General features: G+C 44.5%; 1 protein-coding gene across 1 annotated transcript in view; it reads left to right on the top strand.

Annotated features, from left to right (window-relative positions):
• The first annotated feature begins 9684 nt into the window (after positions 1–9684).
• The window catches only part of GRTP1 (growth hormone regulated TBC protein 1), a 28113-nt gene continuing 16483 nt past the window's right edge, over positions 9685–21314 (top strand). The window contains exons 1-3 of the mRNA XM_416941.8: positions 9685–9854; positions 10709–10860; positions 16723–16881. Of these exons, the coding sequence (XP_416941.5) occupies positions 9817–9854; positions 10709–10860; positions 16723–16881 (349 nt within the window). The 5' untranslated portion in view covers positions 9685–9816. The remainder of the gene's footprint in view (positions 9855–10708; positions 10861–16722; positions 16882–21314) is intronic.

Below are 21314 nucleotides of genomic sequence, written 5' to 3' on the forward strand. Positions count from 1 at the left end.
GCTGCAAATCTCATACTTGGTGACAATTTGATGATCATGTGCATATAACATTTTGGAGGGGAGGCTTTTTCCATTCCTCCTGTTCTCCAATGATCTACTGGACATGCAGTACTCGTCTCTCAGCTACCTGACCATAAACCCATAGCAATCAGCTGCAGGGCACAGAAGAGGCTGGAAGTTTCCTACAGCACCAGGACAGGATAAGTGCACAGCAAATGTGAAGTAGTGATGGAAAAGGAACAGCTTTTCAGTCTCTGCTCAGAAGGTCATGTCGTTTGCCAAGAGCATCCTCACCCCTCCTGCTATGCTCAGGCTCTGCTTCATTTCTAGGAGTTCATAGCTTGTCTTTGACCCCACAGCTGTCCGTGGGCCCTGTGGACAGAGTAGGGGAAAAGCTAAGGGAGCTAAGGGAAATCCCTTCTCATGCATAGCATGTTTGGCTGGAAAAAAGAAAAAGAAAAAGCATTTTTGCCTGACCAAACCTACTTGCCTTGCTGTAAGGCCCACTGTGCCATTACCACTGAGCTTCCCACCATATATAAGGCTTCCCTGCTCAGCTGAAAATGAAGATACTGTGGGGGTTTTCAGAGCACAGGAGCCCAGCATCTTAGAGCCCTGTTACCACACGGATCAGTCTTCTTTTATGCTTTATAGGATGGAGATCATTCACCTGCCGCCCAAGATTACTGCTCATAAAAATAATCCCAGGGTCTGCTATCAGTCCCACAGTGTGGTGAGAGACCTGGGAGGAGTACAGCACTACAGCAACCCCCTTGCTGCTTCAGGGCAAGGGTTTTTGGTGCAGTGTTTGCAGTGGGATCAGAGGCCATGCTGGCCACAAACCAAAGAGACCAAGGGACTCTGTCAAACACCAACCCCCTATGTTTCACAGAACCTGGCCCTCCCTTTCCATTTCCCATACTGGAAACGATGAGAGGGTGTTTTGCTGAGACTGACAACCAAATCCACAGTGATTTTAAGGCCTTTTTGACATTCCCATATGTCTTCAGTAGTTTTCCAGCTGCAGACATTGATCAAAGCACTCCCTGCCCCACACTGCTTGCCATGGAGACTGCATACTCCAGCCACCACAGGTGCTCAGGTGCTGCTGTAACCAGTCTGTGTTATCACTTACGAACATCCTCACTCACCGGTTTGATGGAAATTAAAACTGTGAATTACTGAGTGCCTACCTGGCAAACACGTTTTAGCTATATCTTGAGAGCTGCATATGATGTCGCTGGCTCTAGGAGTTTGGCTGGCTATGTTGGCAGCCATTAGTGCTGCTGGTGTGCACAACAGGTCCCCTAAAAATAGCTGCGTTCAACTCAGAGCTGCAAACCCCGGGTGCAACGGCTCCCTGTGGTGTTCTGACTCACCAGTTCTCACGCTCCTCACAGAGGGATTTTGTCTCTCAACAAATAGCTTCTAAACTATTCTTACCCCCCTACCCTGTTTTAACAGTACAGACCATTCGCTCAATCACTCTCTTGAAGTACATTCAGGGAGGGGGACCCAGATGCCTTTGGTCTTTTAGTTTAATTAAAGGTAAGTGCTAAAAAAGAAATGGCAAGGCATGCATCCTGCGTGTCCTTGTAATCAACCTTTCAGCATCTGCAGTTCTGCTCTTTGCAATCATCTGCTGCAAATTTCCCAAATGTTATTTGATGTTTCTACAGTGGCTTTCAAAAGTGCTCAGCAAGAAATGCCAGATGTAGTCTGGTGCAGAGCATCCAAAGGTAGCTTTGCATGTCGGTGAAGCACAAGTCGACAAAGCCAATTACACGCAGGGAAACGTGCTTACAGAAGATACCAAAGGGTGCTCAGAAGGAAAAATAGACCATCAGAAAGCTAAAAACAGCTATTGGTGCTTATGTAAGTGTTACCTAATCGTTATTTCTTCCCAGAAAACAGTACATCAGGGCTGTCTCTTGTGTTGGTACAAGTGTCCTCTTGGCGAGGTCTCCCGACAGCAACTGTGAGATTCTGAAGTGTCATTTATTATCACCACATATGCTTGACTGCAAGGATCAGTGACAGATTTCTACAGTGGGAATATGCTCAGTACTGCCAGAGACAGGCTGTCGCTGCTGTGGGAAATACAACACCTTGCTAAGCCGGTATTTGTTTCACAATAGAAAACACAGTGCGAATACTAACCACCTCTTGCAATAACCACACATCGAAAAGGCAGCCACCGCAACCAGAAGAGCTACCCGTGTTTTTCCACACAGAGGAGGTCCCAGTCACCCCACTGAATACTGATGGTGCACTTTGAAAGGCTGAATCCTCCCTAGGGCAGGACTCCCTGCAGCCTTCTTTGTGGAAACTCTCCCTTTCATTTTCTTTTCTGATTCACACAGTCGGTCTTGGGAAATTCTCAGGACATTGTCTGTCTTTCAGGGATCTGACCACTCAATTCCCAGCTTGAATACAGGTGCGAGACCTGCAAGCTTGCTCTTAGCTATGTTTGATTCCATAATACACAGGGAAAAACCTCTCCAGTGCTCTGCAGAGCAATATCCAATGCACCAGCACCTTCTCTATTCGACAGCAAATTGAACTAGTTTCTCCACGTGCAACTCCTTTGTCCTTGCTTTCCTCGTCTCCTGAAATACAAAGTAAAATTGTGGCTGTACCTTCACATTCAAAATCTGTCTTGCTTTAGCATATATAGCCTGAGGGGCTCCATTGCAGCAGCAGTGATGGCTTGGCTTTGGAGCCGCATGCTGGAGCTGAAGAGAAAAATCGCCTTCAGTGCTTAGGTGAAGGCCTTAAGAGTGCTTAGGTGAAGGCCTTTTGCACGCTGTAGGAGAGCCATCTCCTTGCTCACTGGCTGGAACAGAGAACTAAAAGGGACTGAGAGAGGCATGATGAATACTCAGCTCTGGCCTCCTGGCACCCATGGCTTTAGTGAGGCTGAATCTGATGTTTCTTTGCTGAAAGTTGTTTCATTAACACACATATATTTTGAGGAGTGACTGAGGGAACTGGGGCTGTTTAGTCTGGAAAAGTGGAGGCTGAGGGGAGATCGTCGTGCTCTCTTCAGATACCTCAAAGGTGATTGCAGCGAGAGCGGGGCTGGTCTCTTCTCACTGGTGAGAGGTGACAGAATGAGGGGAATCGTCCTCAAGTTGGGCCGGGGGAGGTTTTGGTTGGATATCAGGAAAAACTTCTTTATAGAAAGAGTGGTTAAGCACTGGAATAGGCTGCCCAGGGAGGCGGTTGAGTCACCATCCCTGGATGTGTTTAAGAACCGTTTGGATGTGGTGCTCAGGGACATGATTTAGCGGAGGGTTGTTAGTTAGGAGTATGCTTACGTCGTGGTTGGACTCGGTGATCTTTAAGGTCTTTTCCAACCTGAGCAATTCTGTGATTCTATAAAGAATGATAAATTACCCAGATGTCTATGTTTCTCAGCAAATTTTATACAGGACATATATGCATCTACAGAAATGCATGAAGTTATGCTTGAGATATATTTCCAGAACAGTGTTAGCTAAGAGAACTGCAGCTGGAATTACTTACAACCTCATTCTTTGGCATGTAAAATGGCTATATGTGAAGATACAATGGGAAAAGTAGAATCTGAGTGGGGCATAACTTATGGGTTCTACTGGCCCCTGTAAGGCATGTCTACAGCAGGCTAAACTGTAGTGGTCTATCTCAGGCTGTATTATTTGTGTATTGGGGTAAGTTGATTTACATCTATACAAGGATTGTGACTGTGGCAGTGATGGTCAATTTTCCATCAGCTTCTGATAAGAAGATGCTTACACTTTTGTAACCATGTGAAAAACTTGACTTTGCATAGATCAGGGAAGCTAATTAGCCTAAGGCACATTTGACTGTGTTTGGGTATTTCTCAATTGCTCACGGAGGACTGCTGGTGATGAGATGCCATAGAAAAGGAAATGAATATAAAAAATAATGGTATTGTAGTTACTGACAATAAGATTACTGAAAAAAATGTTGCTGAGAAACATGAAAATATAGAAATACAATGTACCCACTGCAGAAGCTATTCAGCTGTGCATCACCATATGCAATGACTACTATGGCTTACTGGATATTAACAGCAAAATAAATTGTACAACTTTCCTAAATTCACACATAACTAAGACACATTTTCTTGGATGAAAAAGAATAGCTAGTGCATTGCTGGCACTGAGCTACGTTTTCAATGGAGAAAGGAATCAAACAGCTGGCTGAGTATATTTTGGTAACAATATGTGTATTATGCAAACCATGGAAATACCAAAAATGTTGCTGATAGTCTTCAATGCTGTATATCCCTTCTCAGATTGATTACTCTGTGACAGGAAAGAACAATATCAGAAAAATGTGAAATATAAAAATGAAGTTTAAGTCATTTAAATTTTAATAATGCATCAGATAGATATGTACATCAAATGATTGTATGTAAATGCCTGTAATGACAACCCTGGCTTCTGTTTATGGAATAGGCTATTGCTGAGACATTTGTAATGAGAGTCTTTAGAGGAGTCCTAGCTCAGCAGAAAGCCAGGAGAAGGTTTGCCTTTGCTTGTCACAGACAGGGCCAAGTGTAGAATCTTGTATGTATGAAGTGAGGGAGCACTCAGATGAAACCCTGTCCCAGGCAGCAGATCTGGGAGCTGCTAGGCACAGTACCTTCACAAACTCATCAGGGACAGGAAAGAAAAAGGAGGTGGGAGAAATAAGTGGGAGTCACTGTCCTCTGAGGAATTTCAACATTCAGTTGTAAGTGTTGCACTCGTTGTCGACAGAGAAAATTAAACAACACCAGCAAGAATTTAAAATACTTTCAGCATGCTGCCTATGACCATTCAAGTAGAGAAGGAAAAACAAAACAAAACAAAGCCATTTAGAAAATACTTTGTCAGTCCAAATTGCAATCATGTTTTCTGAAGCTGTGGCCTCACCTAAGCTGCGTTTATTGAGTAAGGAGCCATCATAAGCTTCCCATTTGGTTCCCTTAATTCCACTCCAGATGATCACTGCTCTGTGAGTTACTGACTACTTTCTTGGCCCTGTCCAATGTTCAAGTACAGTTTCCATATCACCTTTGACATACGCTTTTGCAGTGTTTTTCACACCAAGGGTACTGCCACATCATTTCTCTATCCCGCTGTTCTTAGCACTGTCACTTACAGCCTTAAGCCTTCTTGGCTGACGCAGCTGGGGGACGGCAGCTGAGTACAAAAACCCTTCCACAGAGATTTCCATGGGTAATGTTGATTCTCCAGGCAGCTGTGGTGGTATGCAGCGAGCGTTAGAGCTCCTTTTTATAGCTGCTCATATCAGCATGCTTTGGCTCCCGGGGCCACAGTCATACTGAGAGTAATCAAAAGGCTGGCCTTCCGAGACGGCACGTGGACTATAGCTCATCCTACCAGCTAGTAACCTGCATTGATGTGAAGCTGTGAAGCCTCCAGGGAAGAGAGGAAGTTATTTTTTCAGCTATGTTTCTGTCCTCGCTATACAGTCTGTTCCAAAGTTCAGCGATTGCTGTTGGAACAGTTCACATGAGCAGGTTTAATCAGGCCCACAGACCAGTTATGTAAGCATGACGCAATTTTCTGGGACAGATATATGGAGCAAGTTCAGCATTTCATTACCCGTCCAGAGCCTCCATCCATACGTGGGCTGCAGGTTGACAAAACTGGGTAGGTGGGTGGTTAGACACGAACCAAAGGTGTCAGGATGAATTGGCACTCCTTAACCCGGCCAGCTGGATGAGTTGTCTCATTCTGAAGCATGTTGTGCTTAGGCTATGTACACCTCCAGTGATTAAGATATATATATATATATCTCCATTTCTTACTGGATATTTCTATACTGATAAATATGCTTAATTTAAACATTTTTCACCAAGTAAGGAATAAGAAATTTTTGAGGAAGGCCATATTTAAGTTGTGAATGTCCCTTCACTGGAAGTATTCAATATTAGGTTGGACAGAGCTTTGACCTAAGGAAAGATGTCCCTGCCCAAGGCAAGTGGGTTGGAACTAGATGATCTCTAAGGTCCCTTCCAACACAAACCATTATATGATTCTAGGATTCTATGAAGCCATATCAGTGAAGAGCAAAGCTCCAACAAGGCAGAGTACACTTTCTATAGAATGGTTCACTGAACATAGAGATGACAAACCACAAAGGCCAGGGTAAACATATGCTGTGGGAGTTTCACCACTTCCTTGGGATTCTAGAACATCTAGTTACCCACAAGACTTATCTTTTGGTGTGTGTACATATATTTGCTCATGGCAAAGATGTAGCCACGTTTTCTGGAGACTTTGCCTAGAGTTATTGCACTCTTTGTTGAATGCAGCATTACTCTAATGTGTTCTGCCACCTTTGTTACTACAGAATCCTGCATTAATAGCCACAGACTTGTACTAGCAATATATTCATTAAGCACTGGCAATTTAAAATTTTATTTCAGAAACTTGTTTTTATTCCAAGTTCCTGCTATCAGATACTTAAATATTATAAAAGAAAAACCTCATTCTCTGAGATCTGTGTTATCCTTCATAACCAAGGGGTAATTTTATCCCTTGAAGTTTCCCTGCTGTGCTGCATGTGATATCTCGTGGTGAACTGCTGATCTCCCCTCCACACTTCCCAAGGGACAAGATCCTCCCCAGGCCAGGTCACCCACCTACCCATTCCTTCAGCCTGCCAACTGAGGAGACAATCCAAAATCGCTCCTTCCAAATAGATATGCAGCGTGTGCTCCATGTGAACGCACACGACAGCATATGCTACAGGCTGAATCCCATGCATGCAGTCCATCTCACAGGTCTAAAGCTACCTGAAATTATTCCTGATAAGGCTGAAAATGTTGCTGCTATTTTTATTTAATAACTGCTCTACAAACGGAATTGTGGAAGTGGTCCTAGCTGAAATACAGGGCAAGTGCAATACAGGCAAGTGAAGCTTTGAATGCCACAGCCCATGAAACACTACTGAGTAGTGCTTGTCTGCCCTGCAGGGAGCAGACCTACATGCCTAGCCTTACAGGGAAGTCACTATTTTAAGGACTTACTCTGGCAAGCAGCAAGATGGGAATTTCTACCTAACACATAAACACACTCACCATGATATAAAAACCTCAGGAATACAGTCCTGGATGGTTCTGAAGGTTTAAAGAAAAAAAAAAGGTACATCATTCCCCTCGTGCCAAGTGGCAGTGAGGAAGGCGCTTCACTGGGCTGAATGCACTGTAACTAACCTTCTGTACTGACACAGCCACCGTCAGCAGCAAACTTTGAAGTCAGGGAGCAAATGTCACTGGTGTCCTTTCCTGCTGATAAGTACCAAGCAGATGCACTTTTCAGATTTGAGATTTTATGCTTTTTTTTTTTTTTTTCTCCTTTGGATACCTTTAAAACAGTGTGATATGATCTGCCCAGAAGAGAGCAGCACTGACACCCTACATAGGACAACCGAGCTAATCTCTTCCCAGACAGCAGACTGCTTCATATTATTATATTTGGTACAGAGAGGAAATTATTGCTATGACTTACCACTGAAATGTAGTAATTATTTCTATTAATTAACATTCTACATAGCTTCTCTAACAGGAGCTATGTGAAATTTAATGGGTGCTTTCATGAGAAACCAGCATACATCTGAGCACGCCACATAGCTTGCATCAAAGCAAAAGGAAACGTATGTAATATTTAAAGTTTGCTGATGGTAAAACGCCCCATGGTATACACGAGGCTATCCTTGATGTGCTGCAGGTGTTCCTTTAATTAGCCAAAGCTACAACCTGTTGTTTGTGGGGAATTTTTGAAGGAACCACTTCAGAAAGAAGAGGCACAGCAGAGCCCAACCTTGTCAGACAAAGCATAATTGAGCTGCCAACCGAGCCCATGGTTTTAGGTTTTGGGGACAAAGCAGCAGGTCCCCATGCTCTTGGTGGGACAGCATTTCTCCCTCTAACCCCAGCTCCCCATGAGCTCTCTGTGAACCAGTGACCAGCGATGGGCAGAGCTGCCTGCTGGGCAAGGCAGAGCTGGCAGGATGTCAATGTGAGAGCTCTGCAAAGGTGCCAGTGGCTCTACCTTCACCGCTCTGCAATTGGGCCCTGGGCCTGGCAGCCCTCCAGCACCCTGGCAATGCCGCACAGCCATTTAGGGGGGTCATCCTCCTGCCAGAATGGTCACAGCCCTACTTCAGTCCAGAATTTTCCCAGACTTCACAACAAACATTATGTTTTGCTGAACAATCAGGAACTTTCCCATTGCTCTGACGGCAGACGAAAGAAGTACAAAGCTGTATGTTTTTCCCTGTTGCTGGAGCTGAGCTGCATCCACACTGCTGCGTGGGTGAGTGCCTTTGATCCCACACAGCTTTCTTGAGGAGAGCTCTGGGAAGGAACAACTGTTGATCTCCCTCCTGAAATCCCATCTGTTGTCTTCAGCAACTATGATTTGCTGTCTGATCTAGATAATGTTTCCCTAGCAGTGGCTGTAATTTTCCAACGCTTGCTTGGTGCAAAGTCAGAACTTGATTAAATAAGGACAAGCAGGAAGATAATTTTCCCCTCTCCGCCCTGTTCTGCAGCAGTCAGACAGCACAGCGTCTGTGTGAGGTTTGGGTTTGCTCCATGCCTCGATGGTGAGGATCAGTGTGCTGATGGTAGGGGTGGGCTCAGGAAACAGGGAAGCCTTTCTGGGGATTAATATGTGTGGTATTATTATTACTCCACACGCCTTTGGCAATCTGCCCCTCTAGATGGTTAGTTTGTGGTGGAAACAAAGCCAGCAGCAGCTGAAGTTGGTAGGATTTCAATGTAACAGCGCACGGGATGAATCATTTGGGGAACTGAAGTTAAATGGAAAAGCACATCAGAGTTTGAGGATTTGGGAAAAAACAGTTCAAACCGACTGAATGAATGCACAACCACCTCTTCTCACTGGTTTTGGGGAAATTCCCTCGGTCAGAATGATGGCAGTTGGAGCCTTTCTCACTGTGTTTTAGCGACATATTTCACTCACACTGAGGTCTCTGACGTTTGTTCAGGAGGTGACAGAAATGGGAAATACACCCCAAATAGCATCAGAGCCACATCTGTTAATGGTAGATGTGTGGGATGAAGCACACTGGAGCAACAGGACTGGCTTTTGGGAAGGTATCTACACAAAAGCTGAATCCTGGTTTTGTTAAAGGATTTCTTAGCTGCATTTTCAGCACACTAATGTGCGCTGAAATTTGGGTACATGTACACTATTGAAGAGTGGGACTCATTTTGAGATCTTCCCTCCAGGCTCCAGAAACAGACACCTGACTTGATGCTCAGGTGCAACCGTACGTATACATCCATACTTAAGAAACGACAGTGAAGTCAGAACTATATGTAAAGTTAAGCACAAGGGGCCAGGATTCCCATGCCACCAGCGGACACAGCACAGGGGCTGCGCACCCTGAAATGGCGGAGGGCCGCGGCCGACCCTCTGGCCGGGAGCTGCCATGACTCCGCCCCGCTCGCCCCCGGGGGGGTCCCTCGGGAAGCCCGGGCGCTCCGGGAACCGCTGCCCCACCGCAGAGTGGGGTTGACAGGGGCACGACACCCGCCCGCGTGGAGGCGGTTGAAGCCGCCCCGGGCGCGGAGCTGCCCTGCCCGGCCCCTGGCACACGGGAGGCGGAACCCGGCGGCCGCCCCCGCCCCTCAGCCGGCGGAGCGTGTCGGGGAGTTGCGCTCGGCGGCCGGAGCTCCGAATGGGTCGGCGGAGGCGGCGCTGCTCGGCCTGAGGAGAGCCCGCCGGCGGCTCCCGGCCGGAGGGGGCCGAGCGCGGACGGCCGATGGCCGGGCTGGAGGACGGCCGGGAGTGGGCTTACAGGTAGGGCGGGGGGCTCGGCGACCCTGGGGAACGCCGTTTGGACAACTTTCTGCCGATGCGAGGGAGGAGGCGAGCCGGGAGCCGGAGCGGCGGCGCCCGGCTCCTGGCGGGGACTTTATCGGACTTAAAATAGCCTTTTCCCCGCTGGCATCGCGACCAGGGCCAGCGGGAGCGGCACGGCCTCCCCGCCCGCAGCCACCTCCACCCGCGGCGCAGGTGTGAGGCGAGGCGGCACCAGGGGCAGGTGCGAGCGGGAGGCGGGGGGTGTCCCGCAGCCGTTCCCTGCTCTGGGCTTCCCCTGTCCCCCGCGGGAGGTCTGAGGGCTGCTGGTGAGGCGTTCCGCTCTGCTGCACGCCCGCGTGCTCGCGTGTACCTAGGGCTGTGCCGGTGCCACCGCGGGGACAAATTCCGTCGTTCTGTGAGCACCAGCAGGTGTGAAGCGGTGTGGGAGGGAAGGTGCCACCAGCCTCGCTTCCCAAAGTGCACCCAGCTGAAACCAAACCAGGTTGGGGTGGCTCTGAGACTCCAGTAGTGCCCTGGATAGGGTTCTTTGCAGTCATCTGAGTCAATTTTGCACAGAACGGACCTTTTGCTCTAAAAACTCCTAGAAGTAGCGAAACCTGTAAAACTGAGCAGTGAGCGTTTCAGTTCGCTTCCGTACATTCCACATCACGTATCAAAGGTGTTTACCAGTTTGTGTACAGCAGGGTTTTGTTGGGTGGAGAGATTATTTGGGGCTGCTTTTGGAAATAGCAGCTGGAAGCTATCTGAAGCGTTATTGCTCTTTATTACTTTTATTTTTCCCCAACTGTAGGTATGTAGGAACGGTTGTACAAGAATGCTTTGTTTTGCAGGGTTGATCCGTATGGGTTTGAGAGGCCAGATGACTTTGATTACGCGTCCTACGAAGCGTTCTTTTCCAGATACCTCGTGGTGCTCACCAGAAGAGCAATAAAATGGTCCAAGCTCCTGAAGGGCAAAAACAGCATACAGAAGAGTTTGAAAGGTGTGGTTACTTCTAGGCAATAGTGCATTATGTTGGAACCTGTATAAATTGCATTGGTTTGGGCTTTTGAATGTTGAATACTATTTTCTTATTAGAAACAGTACTGATACATAAGCGAATACGCCGCTGTTAGGGAGATCATTGGTTTGATTTAAAGCTTACAAAGGAGTAATCCTTCTTTGGCATACATTATAATATCTTATTACATCTGTAACCCAGAGATTACAGCCATGGGAACTTCCAGATGCTGGTGTGCAGCTGTTTGTTGCATGGCATTCTCTGAAAAGATGTGTGGTGCTGCAGAGTCTGTGAGCCCCAGGAGGAGGGTGTGAGGGCTCTGCCAGGAGAGCAGTTCCTGACAGCCTTTAGGTTGCTGAAGTTTTCAAATGCTTCCTTTGGTTAAACAGCATTTACCTTGCTGCTCAAAGGATGTGTACAGAGAACTGGAGCTAAACTCTTTACGGAGTGAAGGAAGTAGAACAAATAGAGTTGAATGTTCAAAGCTGTGCCTCAGGTACAGTCTGAGTGCTAATTCTGGTTAGGTTTTTTTTTCCCCTTGGCACCAATAATGAAGTGATAACAAGTTAGACATCTTAAGTTGGAACAGTGTATGGAGCGATGTCAGTTTTGAGGCTGAGGATCACCAGAAAATGTAGGTTTAAGCTATAGTTGCTAAATCATTGAGTCATAGAATTTCCCAAGTAGGAAGGGACCTACAAGAATCATCGAATCCAGCTTCTGGTTCCACACAAGACCACCCAACGTTCAAACCCTGTGTCTGGGAGTGCTGTCCAAATGCTCCTTGAGCTCCAGCAGCTCAGGGCTGTGCCCACCACCCTGGGCATCCTGTTCCAGTGCCCAGTTACCTGAAAGTAACTACTGCTCTCGTATTTTTCTTGCAAATATAAGGAAGCTTTTACTTAGAGTGTTAAATTTTAATACTGTGGTATTCTGTGGTAACTGTGCACTATTCTGAGTTAGTGAAGGTTGTGAAAAAATTGTTTCCTTATTTTCTTAAAATGTGTGAACTGTGACAGGTGCAACCTTCAGTAGTATCTGTGAGTTGGTCACATTTCTCTCCTCTCACATAGCTTGTCCCAGCCTTGTCACACTCTTGTGACACAGCAGTGTGAATGCCTTTAGCACCGTTTCAGAGCTAAAACTTTGACTAATTCTCTTAGCTTGTCCATTAGGCTTCAGTAGCAGTAGTCATGCTACCCCTCCACTAATAACCATTAATGTAATAACCGTTAATAATCATTAATGTTGTGTCAATCTTCAGTAACAGGCTACTGTGTTGTATTCTCAAAAGGTCTGCAGCAGTGTGTGAGAAATGGGATATACTAAGAGAAATGGGGTCTACTAACATATACTAAGATACACTATATTAGGATATACTAAATCCCCTGAGAGCATACGGCCTTGATGGGACTTGCTACACCTTTGTGCTGGTGTGTCATCTTTGACATTATTAATTTTAGCAAAAGGTACTTCAGTTTGTCAACTGTGCATTCTCATGTAACTACGCAGAGAACAGCTGGGATAAACAGGGTTGGGGAAATGTGGTCTGAGTGTAAATTTAAAGTTGTTACAATAAACCTCCCTTGTTATCCTCAGCTGATACCTTGGGGGAGGAGAGCAGCAGATTAACCTGTACCATTACTGATTAAATACTTCCCCTCTGATACCAGTATTAAGGTCTGTGGCGGATGCACAGAGAATCATATAAGTAGTGGCTTTGGTGTGTGCCCTGCAGGATGACCCTGCGGGAACCCAGAGAGCAGGAGGTCTCTGTGCTCTTGCTGAGTTTCACTCCTCCTCAATGAGGGTCCAAAGCCTCTGAGGCTTTGCTCGGGAGCTGATTCTGATCAACTTCCTTGCTGCAGAAGTCAGCCATAAGCAGGAATTGTAGAATCATAGAATCACAGAATCATAGAACGACCTGGGGTGAAAAGGACCACAGTGACCATCCAGTTTCAACCCCCCTGCTATGTGCAGGGTCACCAACCACCAGACCAGGCTGCCCAGAGCCACATCCAGCCTGGCCTTGAATGCCTCCAGGGATGGGGCATCCACAGCCTCCTTGGGCAACCTGTTCCAGTGCATAAACACCCTCTGTGTGGAAAAACTTCCTCCTAGTATCTAACCAAAGCCTCTCCTGTCTCAGTTTAAAACCATTCCCCCTTGTCCTCTCACTATCCACCCTTGTAAACAGCCATTCTCCCTCCTGTTGATATGCTCCCTTCAAGTATTGGAAGGCCACAATAAGGTCTCCCCGGAGCCTTCTCTTCTCCAAGCTAAACAAGCCCAGTCCCCTCAACCTTTCTTCATAGGAGAGGTACTCCAGCCCTCTCAACATCTTAGTGGCCCTCCTCTGGACCCACTCCAAGAACTCTATGTCTTTCCTATACTGGGGGCCCCAGGCCTCGATGCAGTACTCCAGATAACCAAGGAGTGCTTTCTCCCTGCTTCCCCACAAACCCAAAAGTTGGAGATGTATCTGCAAACCCATATCCTCACTTGGAGTTTTCCTGGGGTGGTTTTAAAAGACATCCTGCTATGGCTAATCATGGATGAGGCAACTCTGTGGCTCCACACCCATTTCTCTTTACACACAGCGAAGCTTAGAATTCCTCCTAACAGGGTGATTCGGGTGAACAGGAAGAAGTGATGACTTGTGCTAATTTTCCAGTTTGGAAATGCGGTGTGTTCACGTGCTGCTGTCATGCCCTGTGTGGTATGTATGTATGTGGTTCTGTTCTACTGTAAAGAAAAGTAATTAGACTACATTTTAACAAGAGTAATTAAGGAGTGTATCCTGTTGTTCTGGATCACAGCCTTCTGGAAGGGCGGGTCATGGGTATTTTGGCTGATAGCTCCCTTTGCTCATTCTCCAGTCTCTTCCTTCATATTGTTTGGTGGTGTTTTGTTATGCTTTCTGCCTTTATCATTTACAATGACTTCTATACGCATTCACGTTTCTAGGTGGTATTTGGTCCTTTGCCTCCTATTTTGATCTCCTTCATTGCTGAGGTCCACTTAATTTTTGCTTCCATCCATTTGATTGCTGTCTTTCCGGGACCAAAAGACAACCAAACCATCAGACATAATTACCCAAAGGAGCTTAAATCTGACCAAAAGCATGCTGTACAACAGAACTGGGCACGTTCTCTTATGAGTGCGTTAGTCAAAACTGACCAGTAGTAAGAGGTGCCTTTCTGGTCTTTGGAGGTTGGTAAAATACAGCAAGAAGTGAAAGGGGTGGTACTAAACAGTGATTGTAACAGGAGCACTTCTGTTCCTGTGTAGGGCTTTGAGGAAGGAAGGAGCATCTTAGAAAGTCAGTTTGTATGTTTGACAGCAACTTGAATGCTTACAGCACAGATCTGCTTTGTTTCTTCTGCAGTATGTTCATAAAACAAAACTTTCTATTCCTCCTTGGTAAGTTGTTTTCAGCTCTGCTGTGGATTTTTTCTCTAGGGTCTGAGTTAGTTTCCTCAGCATTTAATCGTAACTGTACCATGCAGATGCTTTTTACACTCTTCTAATATTATCAGCAGGATAATTTTTGTTTTTAGCTGGTATTTTCCTGCATAACTTGATTTGCCACTTTCCCCCTCAGACCCAGAAGATTTATCTGTGAACCCATCTCGTTATTTTGAGTTCTCCTGAGGCCTTTTTGAAAAGCATCCTGCTATGCTTTCTCCTTTTGCCAAGGTCAAAGACTCATCTCTGCTTCTATGAATTAATGTGCAGTGCTGTTGGAGGTGGTTGCTAGCTTTGCTTCTAGAATGGATAGCTATTCCAGAAAAAGATACCATCTGAATTTGTATTACAGTAAGATAGCCTAGTGATGTACTCATCAGCTATGCTTGGAGCATTTGCAGACTCAGTCTGTCTATGGTGCAGAGTGAAGCAGTGTAAAGGGAAAGGAAAAAAAAAAAAAACAAAAAAACAAGGTATATACAACTTTATTTTGTGACAAAAAGGTCAAGAATTATCATTTCCCTGGTGGGCTTTTCCACTCTTCGTGAAGTGGGGAAGCTGGGATAGGCAATTGCCTGGGCTGATATGAGCCTCTGGCCACCTATTGTCATGTGGATGATGACACTGAGGGATAATGAGTGTATGCGGTGCTGCAGGGCTGCTTTCCCCTTGTGCTAAGGTCAAAGGCTCGTCCCCACGTCTCTGAATTTAATGTGTCATGTTGTTGATGTGGATGCTGGCTCTCCTTTCAGAATTGATAGCTGTTACAGAAAAAGTACCATCTAAATTTATCTGTTACAATATGATAACCCAGTAATTTGCCCAGTCATTGAGCTTCTTAGGAGCATTTGCAGGCTCATCTGGACATTTCACTGACCAAAATGGAGTTCCTCAGATGCATTCCTGCATTTGCTGTGCCTGTCTATAGAATTTATTGAGTGTCAGAGGTCAAAATGTTGTAAAAAAAAAAGGTGACGTGGGGATTATTAAACATGGAAACTTAAGAATTATTTCCTGTCTGTGTAGTAGAAGGTTGTAGTTAGTTACTTCACAGCTGGAACAGGAGAGACTATTATCCATGCTATAAATGCTCATGGGAACACTGAACAAAAACTGCACCTTGTAGGCCAAGTGTTTATCGCAAATGTGAAGGGCGGGAACATTTCTCTGAAGGCACCAGATTTTAGGTGGGTGAAGTGCCCATTAGAGATGCACAGATCTCTCCATTGACATTAAGAAAGCAGTTTGGACTCTTGGAGTATAGAGCTAAAATAAGGGCTAAAATAAGGTGAATGCATACAGAAAGTCACTGCCTGAGTTCTTGTAAATTCTTCTTTCACACTGCTGTTTTTAAGGCCAGTTGCCTTTAATTCAGATACCATTTATCTTGAGTTACAGATTTGTGTGACTGGAAAAAAGGAGGCTAGGTGAAGCTATTGTGTGGAACAACAAAGAATTCCTCATTCTCATTCAAGTCCCATTCTTTTAGTAAGAAATATCTGATGCCTTTGTCAGTTTCTTCTTCCTGGAAAAAGCTAGAGGACCTCGAATGCTTGGCTATCTTTTTGGATCATTAGGGTTTAGGGTTATGAATTAATGACCAGCATTGGCTCTGTGTTAATGCCTTTCATTCCACTCCCAGGAGGAAGCTGCTTTGGCTGTTAATAGCCTGATGCTTCTTCCTGCAATCTTGCATCCTAGTTATTCATACTGAATCATCATCTTAAATTAAAAAACAAACAAACGAAAAAGAATGGTACGATGCAGGCGATAACAGCTATTTTAGGTTTGAAAAGACTTCCCCAGTTATTCTGGGAAGAAAAATCTGCTGTTCACTCACATTTTTATCACTTCTAAATGAGTTTAGGCAGTAGCGTCCTATTTCGTATGTATCTTTGTCTGCTATGGTTTCAGCACTTAGGTACTAAGCTGAAATCCCATCATTATGTTAACACAGCCATTAGTACTAGAGCATAACCAAGCAAACAGTGGTATCACGTTGGAGGATGTTAAGGAGAGATCAAAGATGGTGCTTCCCTGAATGAAAAAGGACAAAGATTGCTGTATATATCTCCATCCAGAAAGCTGGAAAAGATTCCAAAATCCTTATGGAGAACAGAGGGCTGGGACTGAAGATCAGTGTGCAGAGTCTAAGTGGCAAGAACTTAGGAGCGAGTCTAAAACATACTGTGTAGCTGAGAAGAAAATGTTTATCCTAAGTGATAGTGTAGGTTTGAAAGCATGATAATCTTTACTCAAGAGTTTTCCTTTGACTTACAAACTTTCTTTTGCTTATTCCGAAAGAAAAATATAAATGGAAATATTTTAAAAATGAATAAACTAAAACAAAATGGTTTTGGTTTTTTTTTTTTACAGTGAAGAGATATATCAGGAAAGGCATTCCCAACGAACATCGTGCATTGATCTGGATGATCGTGAGTGGGGCTCAAACCAACATGGAGCAAAACCCTGGGTACTACCAGAGACTGCTCGAAGGAGAGAAAAATGACAAGCTGGTTGAAGCAATCAAAACAGGTCATTGTCCTGATAACAAAACCTTTGTCTATGTGCTGTGCTGTGCCCTTCAGATATAAGAGATCAAGTGTGTCATGGAAAACTTAGGTTTTGGTAGTAGTGGTGAACTAACATGTAAATTAGATTAGCCATAAGCTCTTTAACAGTACAGTTCTTCCCAGGATTATCATGTGGCCAAAAACAGTAAGGAAGATTAGAAATTATTTGGGCAGGAACCGAGAACAAACTAGACAGTATTATGTCATCTCCTAGGTGAATGATGAGTTACCGTGAGACCTGCCTTTGTCTCTGTTACTTCCTTCCCCAAAGGACCTGGAGGAGCAGCAAGCACAGTGATGAGGATGTTTCATGAGAATGGCAGAAGCAGTTGCTGTTGTCTTTTTCCATCTTGAAAAAGCCAGGTAGTTAAAGTTGGGGCTTTGCTGATTTTTATCTGGAGTTAGATTGAACCATTGAAACTCTTCTTGTTTTATGCCGAGTTCCCCCTCCACAGCAGCGCCATGAGCTGTTGGGACTGCACACCTTAGTGAGGCATTTTGGAACGTAATCTTTCATGTTCCTGCAAATGCAAAGAGTAGCCAGAAATCTTCTGGTTCATATCCTGCTCAGAGCTAGACATAGCAGAACTCTAATTCTCATTCTAACTCTAAAAATCTAACTCATTCTAATGTGAATACGACATTGAGTTTCTATAGCCAGCCTTGCTAAGGGCCAGGAGAAGGAGCAAACTGTATTCAGTCAAGTGTATTTGCTGCAAGAGAGAGATGAAGCAATTTCTTTTCTCAGTTATTTTTTAACTGCTTGGCTGCTGCTGAAGTGAGGGAATGGGATATAGGAAAAGTGGGTTGGAGGGCTTTATTTGAAGAGGGAAAAAAAAAAAAAAAGAACTTGGTACTTCAGATTGATAATTTTCCTTTAGAGATGAAACAGCAGTGTGAACGTATGAGGGCTAAAGGAGAGAAGTATGAAAAGTGAATGGAAATATTATGTTTCACTTAGTAATCTTCTTGATGGTGCAAATTTTATTATTGCGGGCTTTAGTTGGGGACTGTTTCAATGTAAACTGTTTATGACATTCAGTACATTTTGCCTACATTGGTTACCCATCAGGGTGTTTTTTTGTAGCAGAAAACTAAATAAAGATGTGGAGGTGTGTTGCCATTCACTTCTCATGCTTGCAGTTTCCAAAGTTTTCAGGCAGTCACTGCAGTCTAGCAGTAAATTAATAGGCCAGCTCAAAGCTGTGGTTTAAAAACAAGAGAAGAGCAACCATGTTTTCCTCTTATTTCAGGAGGAGAGTTGGGAGGGCAAGGCCAGCCATAGAATTTCCCTAGAATTCTTTGTAAAATGTGTAAAAGCCGACGTTTCCTGTTTCTTTTATGTGTCCAGAAGCTCCAAACAATTTTTGTTTACATTTGGAATTTACTTGCAGTCTGGAAATGTGTTCAGTGGGATATAATTAAGTTGCCATTAATTAAGTTGCCAGAGGGACGTGGACAAGCTTGTAAAGCAGGTTCACGAGAACCTAATGAGGTTCAATAAGGCTAAGTGCAGGGTGTTGCACTTGGGTTGAGGTGTTGCTAGGTATGAATACACACTGGGAGATGAACTCCTAGAGTGCAGCCTTGCTGACAAAGACTTTGGAGTCGTGATAGATGAAAAGCTAGACATGAACCAGCAGTGTGCTCTTGCAGCCCAGAAAGCCAATGGTGTCCTGGGCTACGTTAGAAGAAGGGTGGCCATCAGGGAGAGGGAGGTGATTGTCTCCTTCTGCTCTGCCCTTGTAAAGCCTCATCTGGGGTAGTGTGTCCAGGCCTGGGGCCCCCAGTACAGGACAGATGCAGAGCTGTACAGAGAAATGGTCTAGTTTTGAAGAAAAATCTGATTACTAACAACAATTAATCTTGAACTGTCTTTTGCCTGTTTTCCCTTTTCAACTTGCTGATTCCTAATTGATGAGCTTTATTGCTGCTTTTGCTTTATGACACTTGCTGTTGGAACATTTTCTATTTTTTAAGAGAAGTACAGGAGAGAGAAGGCACCTTAAACTTAAGAGCCTGAAGAATGCCTGTCTCTAAGTTCTGATGGAAGTTTTCATAGTTTAATATTCATACATATTTAGAAGGGAATGCATTCCTACTGAGCTCTGTTGCTCATGCCCTATTATAGTAAATCTTGTAGGACAAGTGATGTTGGTATGATAAAATGTGGCTGTCCTGATGCAAAGGCTATGTGCTGTTTCAAAGAGGTCTGGCTCTGTTAATGTGGCTTGCTTGTAGTGAGTGCCCCTTAGACCAGACCATTGAATTGCAGGTAAGCCCATAGTGTGTGCACGTCCTCTCATGTACACATGCAGCTAACAGCCACATTTGTACTCTTGCATTCCGTGAAGAGGAGCCATGTTGGTGAGAAACTCACAGTCCCCTTGGCCTGGATGGTGCCTCGTAACCCCTGGTGTGAGGACCTGGCTGTGTGGGTCAGATGGTGCCTGTGGGGTCATTTGTTACAGGTTCAGAAAAGTGATGCAAGCAATTGTTGTTGACTTTTCACTGGAGACAGTGGACATTTTACTCTCAAACCATAAATAGGTTTCTGTGAAGGGAGTTGACCCGTTAGTGAGGGTTGGGAACACTCATTGAGTTCAGGGCATTTAGGAGACAACAGCGTCAGCTCCTTGGGTTCTGTGTGAGAGAAGCCCTAACAGGTCATGCCCAAGTGGCTTCCTCACCTTGTCTGTCTGCCAAGATAGCTGAAGGAAGAGCTGGAGGGGAAGCATGTAGTGATGCTTCCTCAGAGTATCTTACATGCAGTCCTCCTTGTTGCCTTTCTCCAGTTCTTTTGGAGATGAGAGGGAATGGAGTGTGTGCAATTTATGCTCTATTTACGAAGAAAACACAGTCTGGAATCAGAAAGCAAATAGGAACTGATTCTCTGTAGACCTTCCCTAGGTTGTGAAATTGAAGATGACTTCACTTTGGTCAGCCTCTGCTCTGTTTGGACTTTTCCTACTCCTTCTTCACTCTTACTCTGCACAGCTGTTGGAAAGAGCCACAGCTGAAATGTCAGCTTTCATCTTTCCTGTTAAGTCCAGCATGTACTTGAAAAACCAACAAATTATTCTGATTATGCAAATACAGTGCTGCTCTTCCTACCAAAAGGAAACAGAACAAACATAGTTATCCTATAACTGCCTGGCTGCTGCTCAAGTCCTTTTAAAATGATCTTTTTCCTTGTGCTTTTCTTGCAAGTCACATGGGAGGTGAAATATTTTCCAACCCTCCCATTTCTATAAATGATTTATTGACTTTAAGAGGAAAAAAAAAAAAAAATGGTGGTTGGTGTGATGACTTCTTAATGCTTTTGATTTCCACGAGACTGATCATGATTTTGGGGGACTCTCTTTTAGTTGCTTACAGCTCCAGTTTGTGTCAAGGCTGTGATAGACTTTGTCCTTTATACCGACACAGCTCATAAGATCTGGTAACTCATAGAACACAAATAACACCTGTGCAGTAGTGCTCTCACTGAACTTTTTTGGTTTTTTTTGCCTACTGTAGTTCACTTTTATGTTGTTGTTAAATATAACTGACATAACTGTTATTTTATTAATGTCTCAGGTTTTGAAAATCTTCAAAGTAACGTTGCTTTTAAATAGAATTTTTCTCCCCAGCTTGTATGTCTACAGATCAGATGTGCAAGTGGACTGAGTAACCTTTGCTCACCTCTCTATAGGGTGAAGCTGGCTAAAACTTAACTCTGCCTGTTTCTTTCCAAACACTAATGAGTGTTATAGTGACTGGCTCAAACCTGCATGCCTTTTTTTTTTGGTCCTTTGTTCATGTTTGATCTGGAAGAAATGAGTGTTTTGAAATGTCAGTAATTGCACAGTCCTTGGTTTAGCTTTGAGCTAAGGGTGAAGGATGTGCGTAGTCTCCTTCTCAGTGATGTTGCACAAAGGAAGGAACAGACTGTCTAATGGTCACATCATAGGGGGGAAAAAATCATACAGAAAGCCCAATCACAACCAAACCACAAAGAAACTGTGATTTCAAGTGAAAGTCATCAGTTGCAGGAGTAGGACTTTTGTTTGTTTATTTAATAGTTTGGGAATGTTTGGTGGAAGCCCCCTGGCTGATAAGTCAACCGATCATTTGGTTTGTTATGGAATATGCTTTCCTAGAGGTGCAGCTCATTTTGTGCTATTTGGCTTGATAAATTAGATGAAAATTGTTTTTTATTGGCCTGAGTGGTTTGCTCTCATTTAGCCTTTGCAGTCAGACCATGAGAGAACCCATTCTGCAGAAGAATTCCTGTAGTCCTGCCTGGAATTGATTTCTGTACCCTAATAAGATTAGTCTTTCTAGGAATAGATTATCTGCGAATTCAGGTGGCCTTTTGGCCAAAACAGGGGTAAAGCTGCTCCTTGTTAAAAT

This window comes from Gallus gallus, chromosome 1, assembly GCF_016699485.2.
Source record: "Gallus gallus isolate bGalGal1 chromosome 1, bGalGal1.mat.broiler.GRCg7b, whole genome shotgun sequence".
Classification (NCBI taxonomy): Eukaryota; Metazoa; Chordata; class Aves; order Galliformes; family Phasianidae; genus Gallus; species Gallus gallus.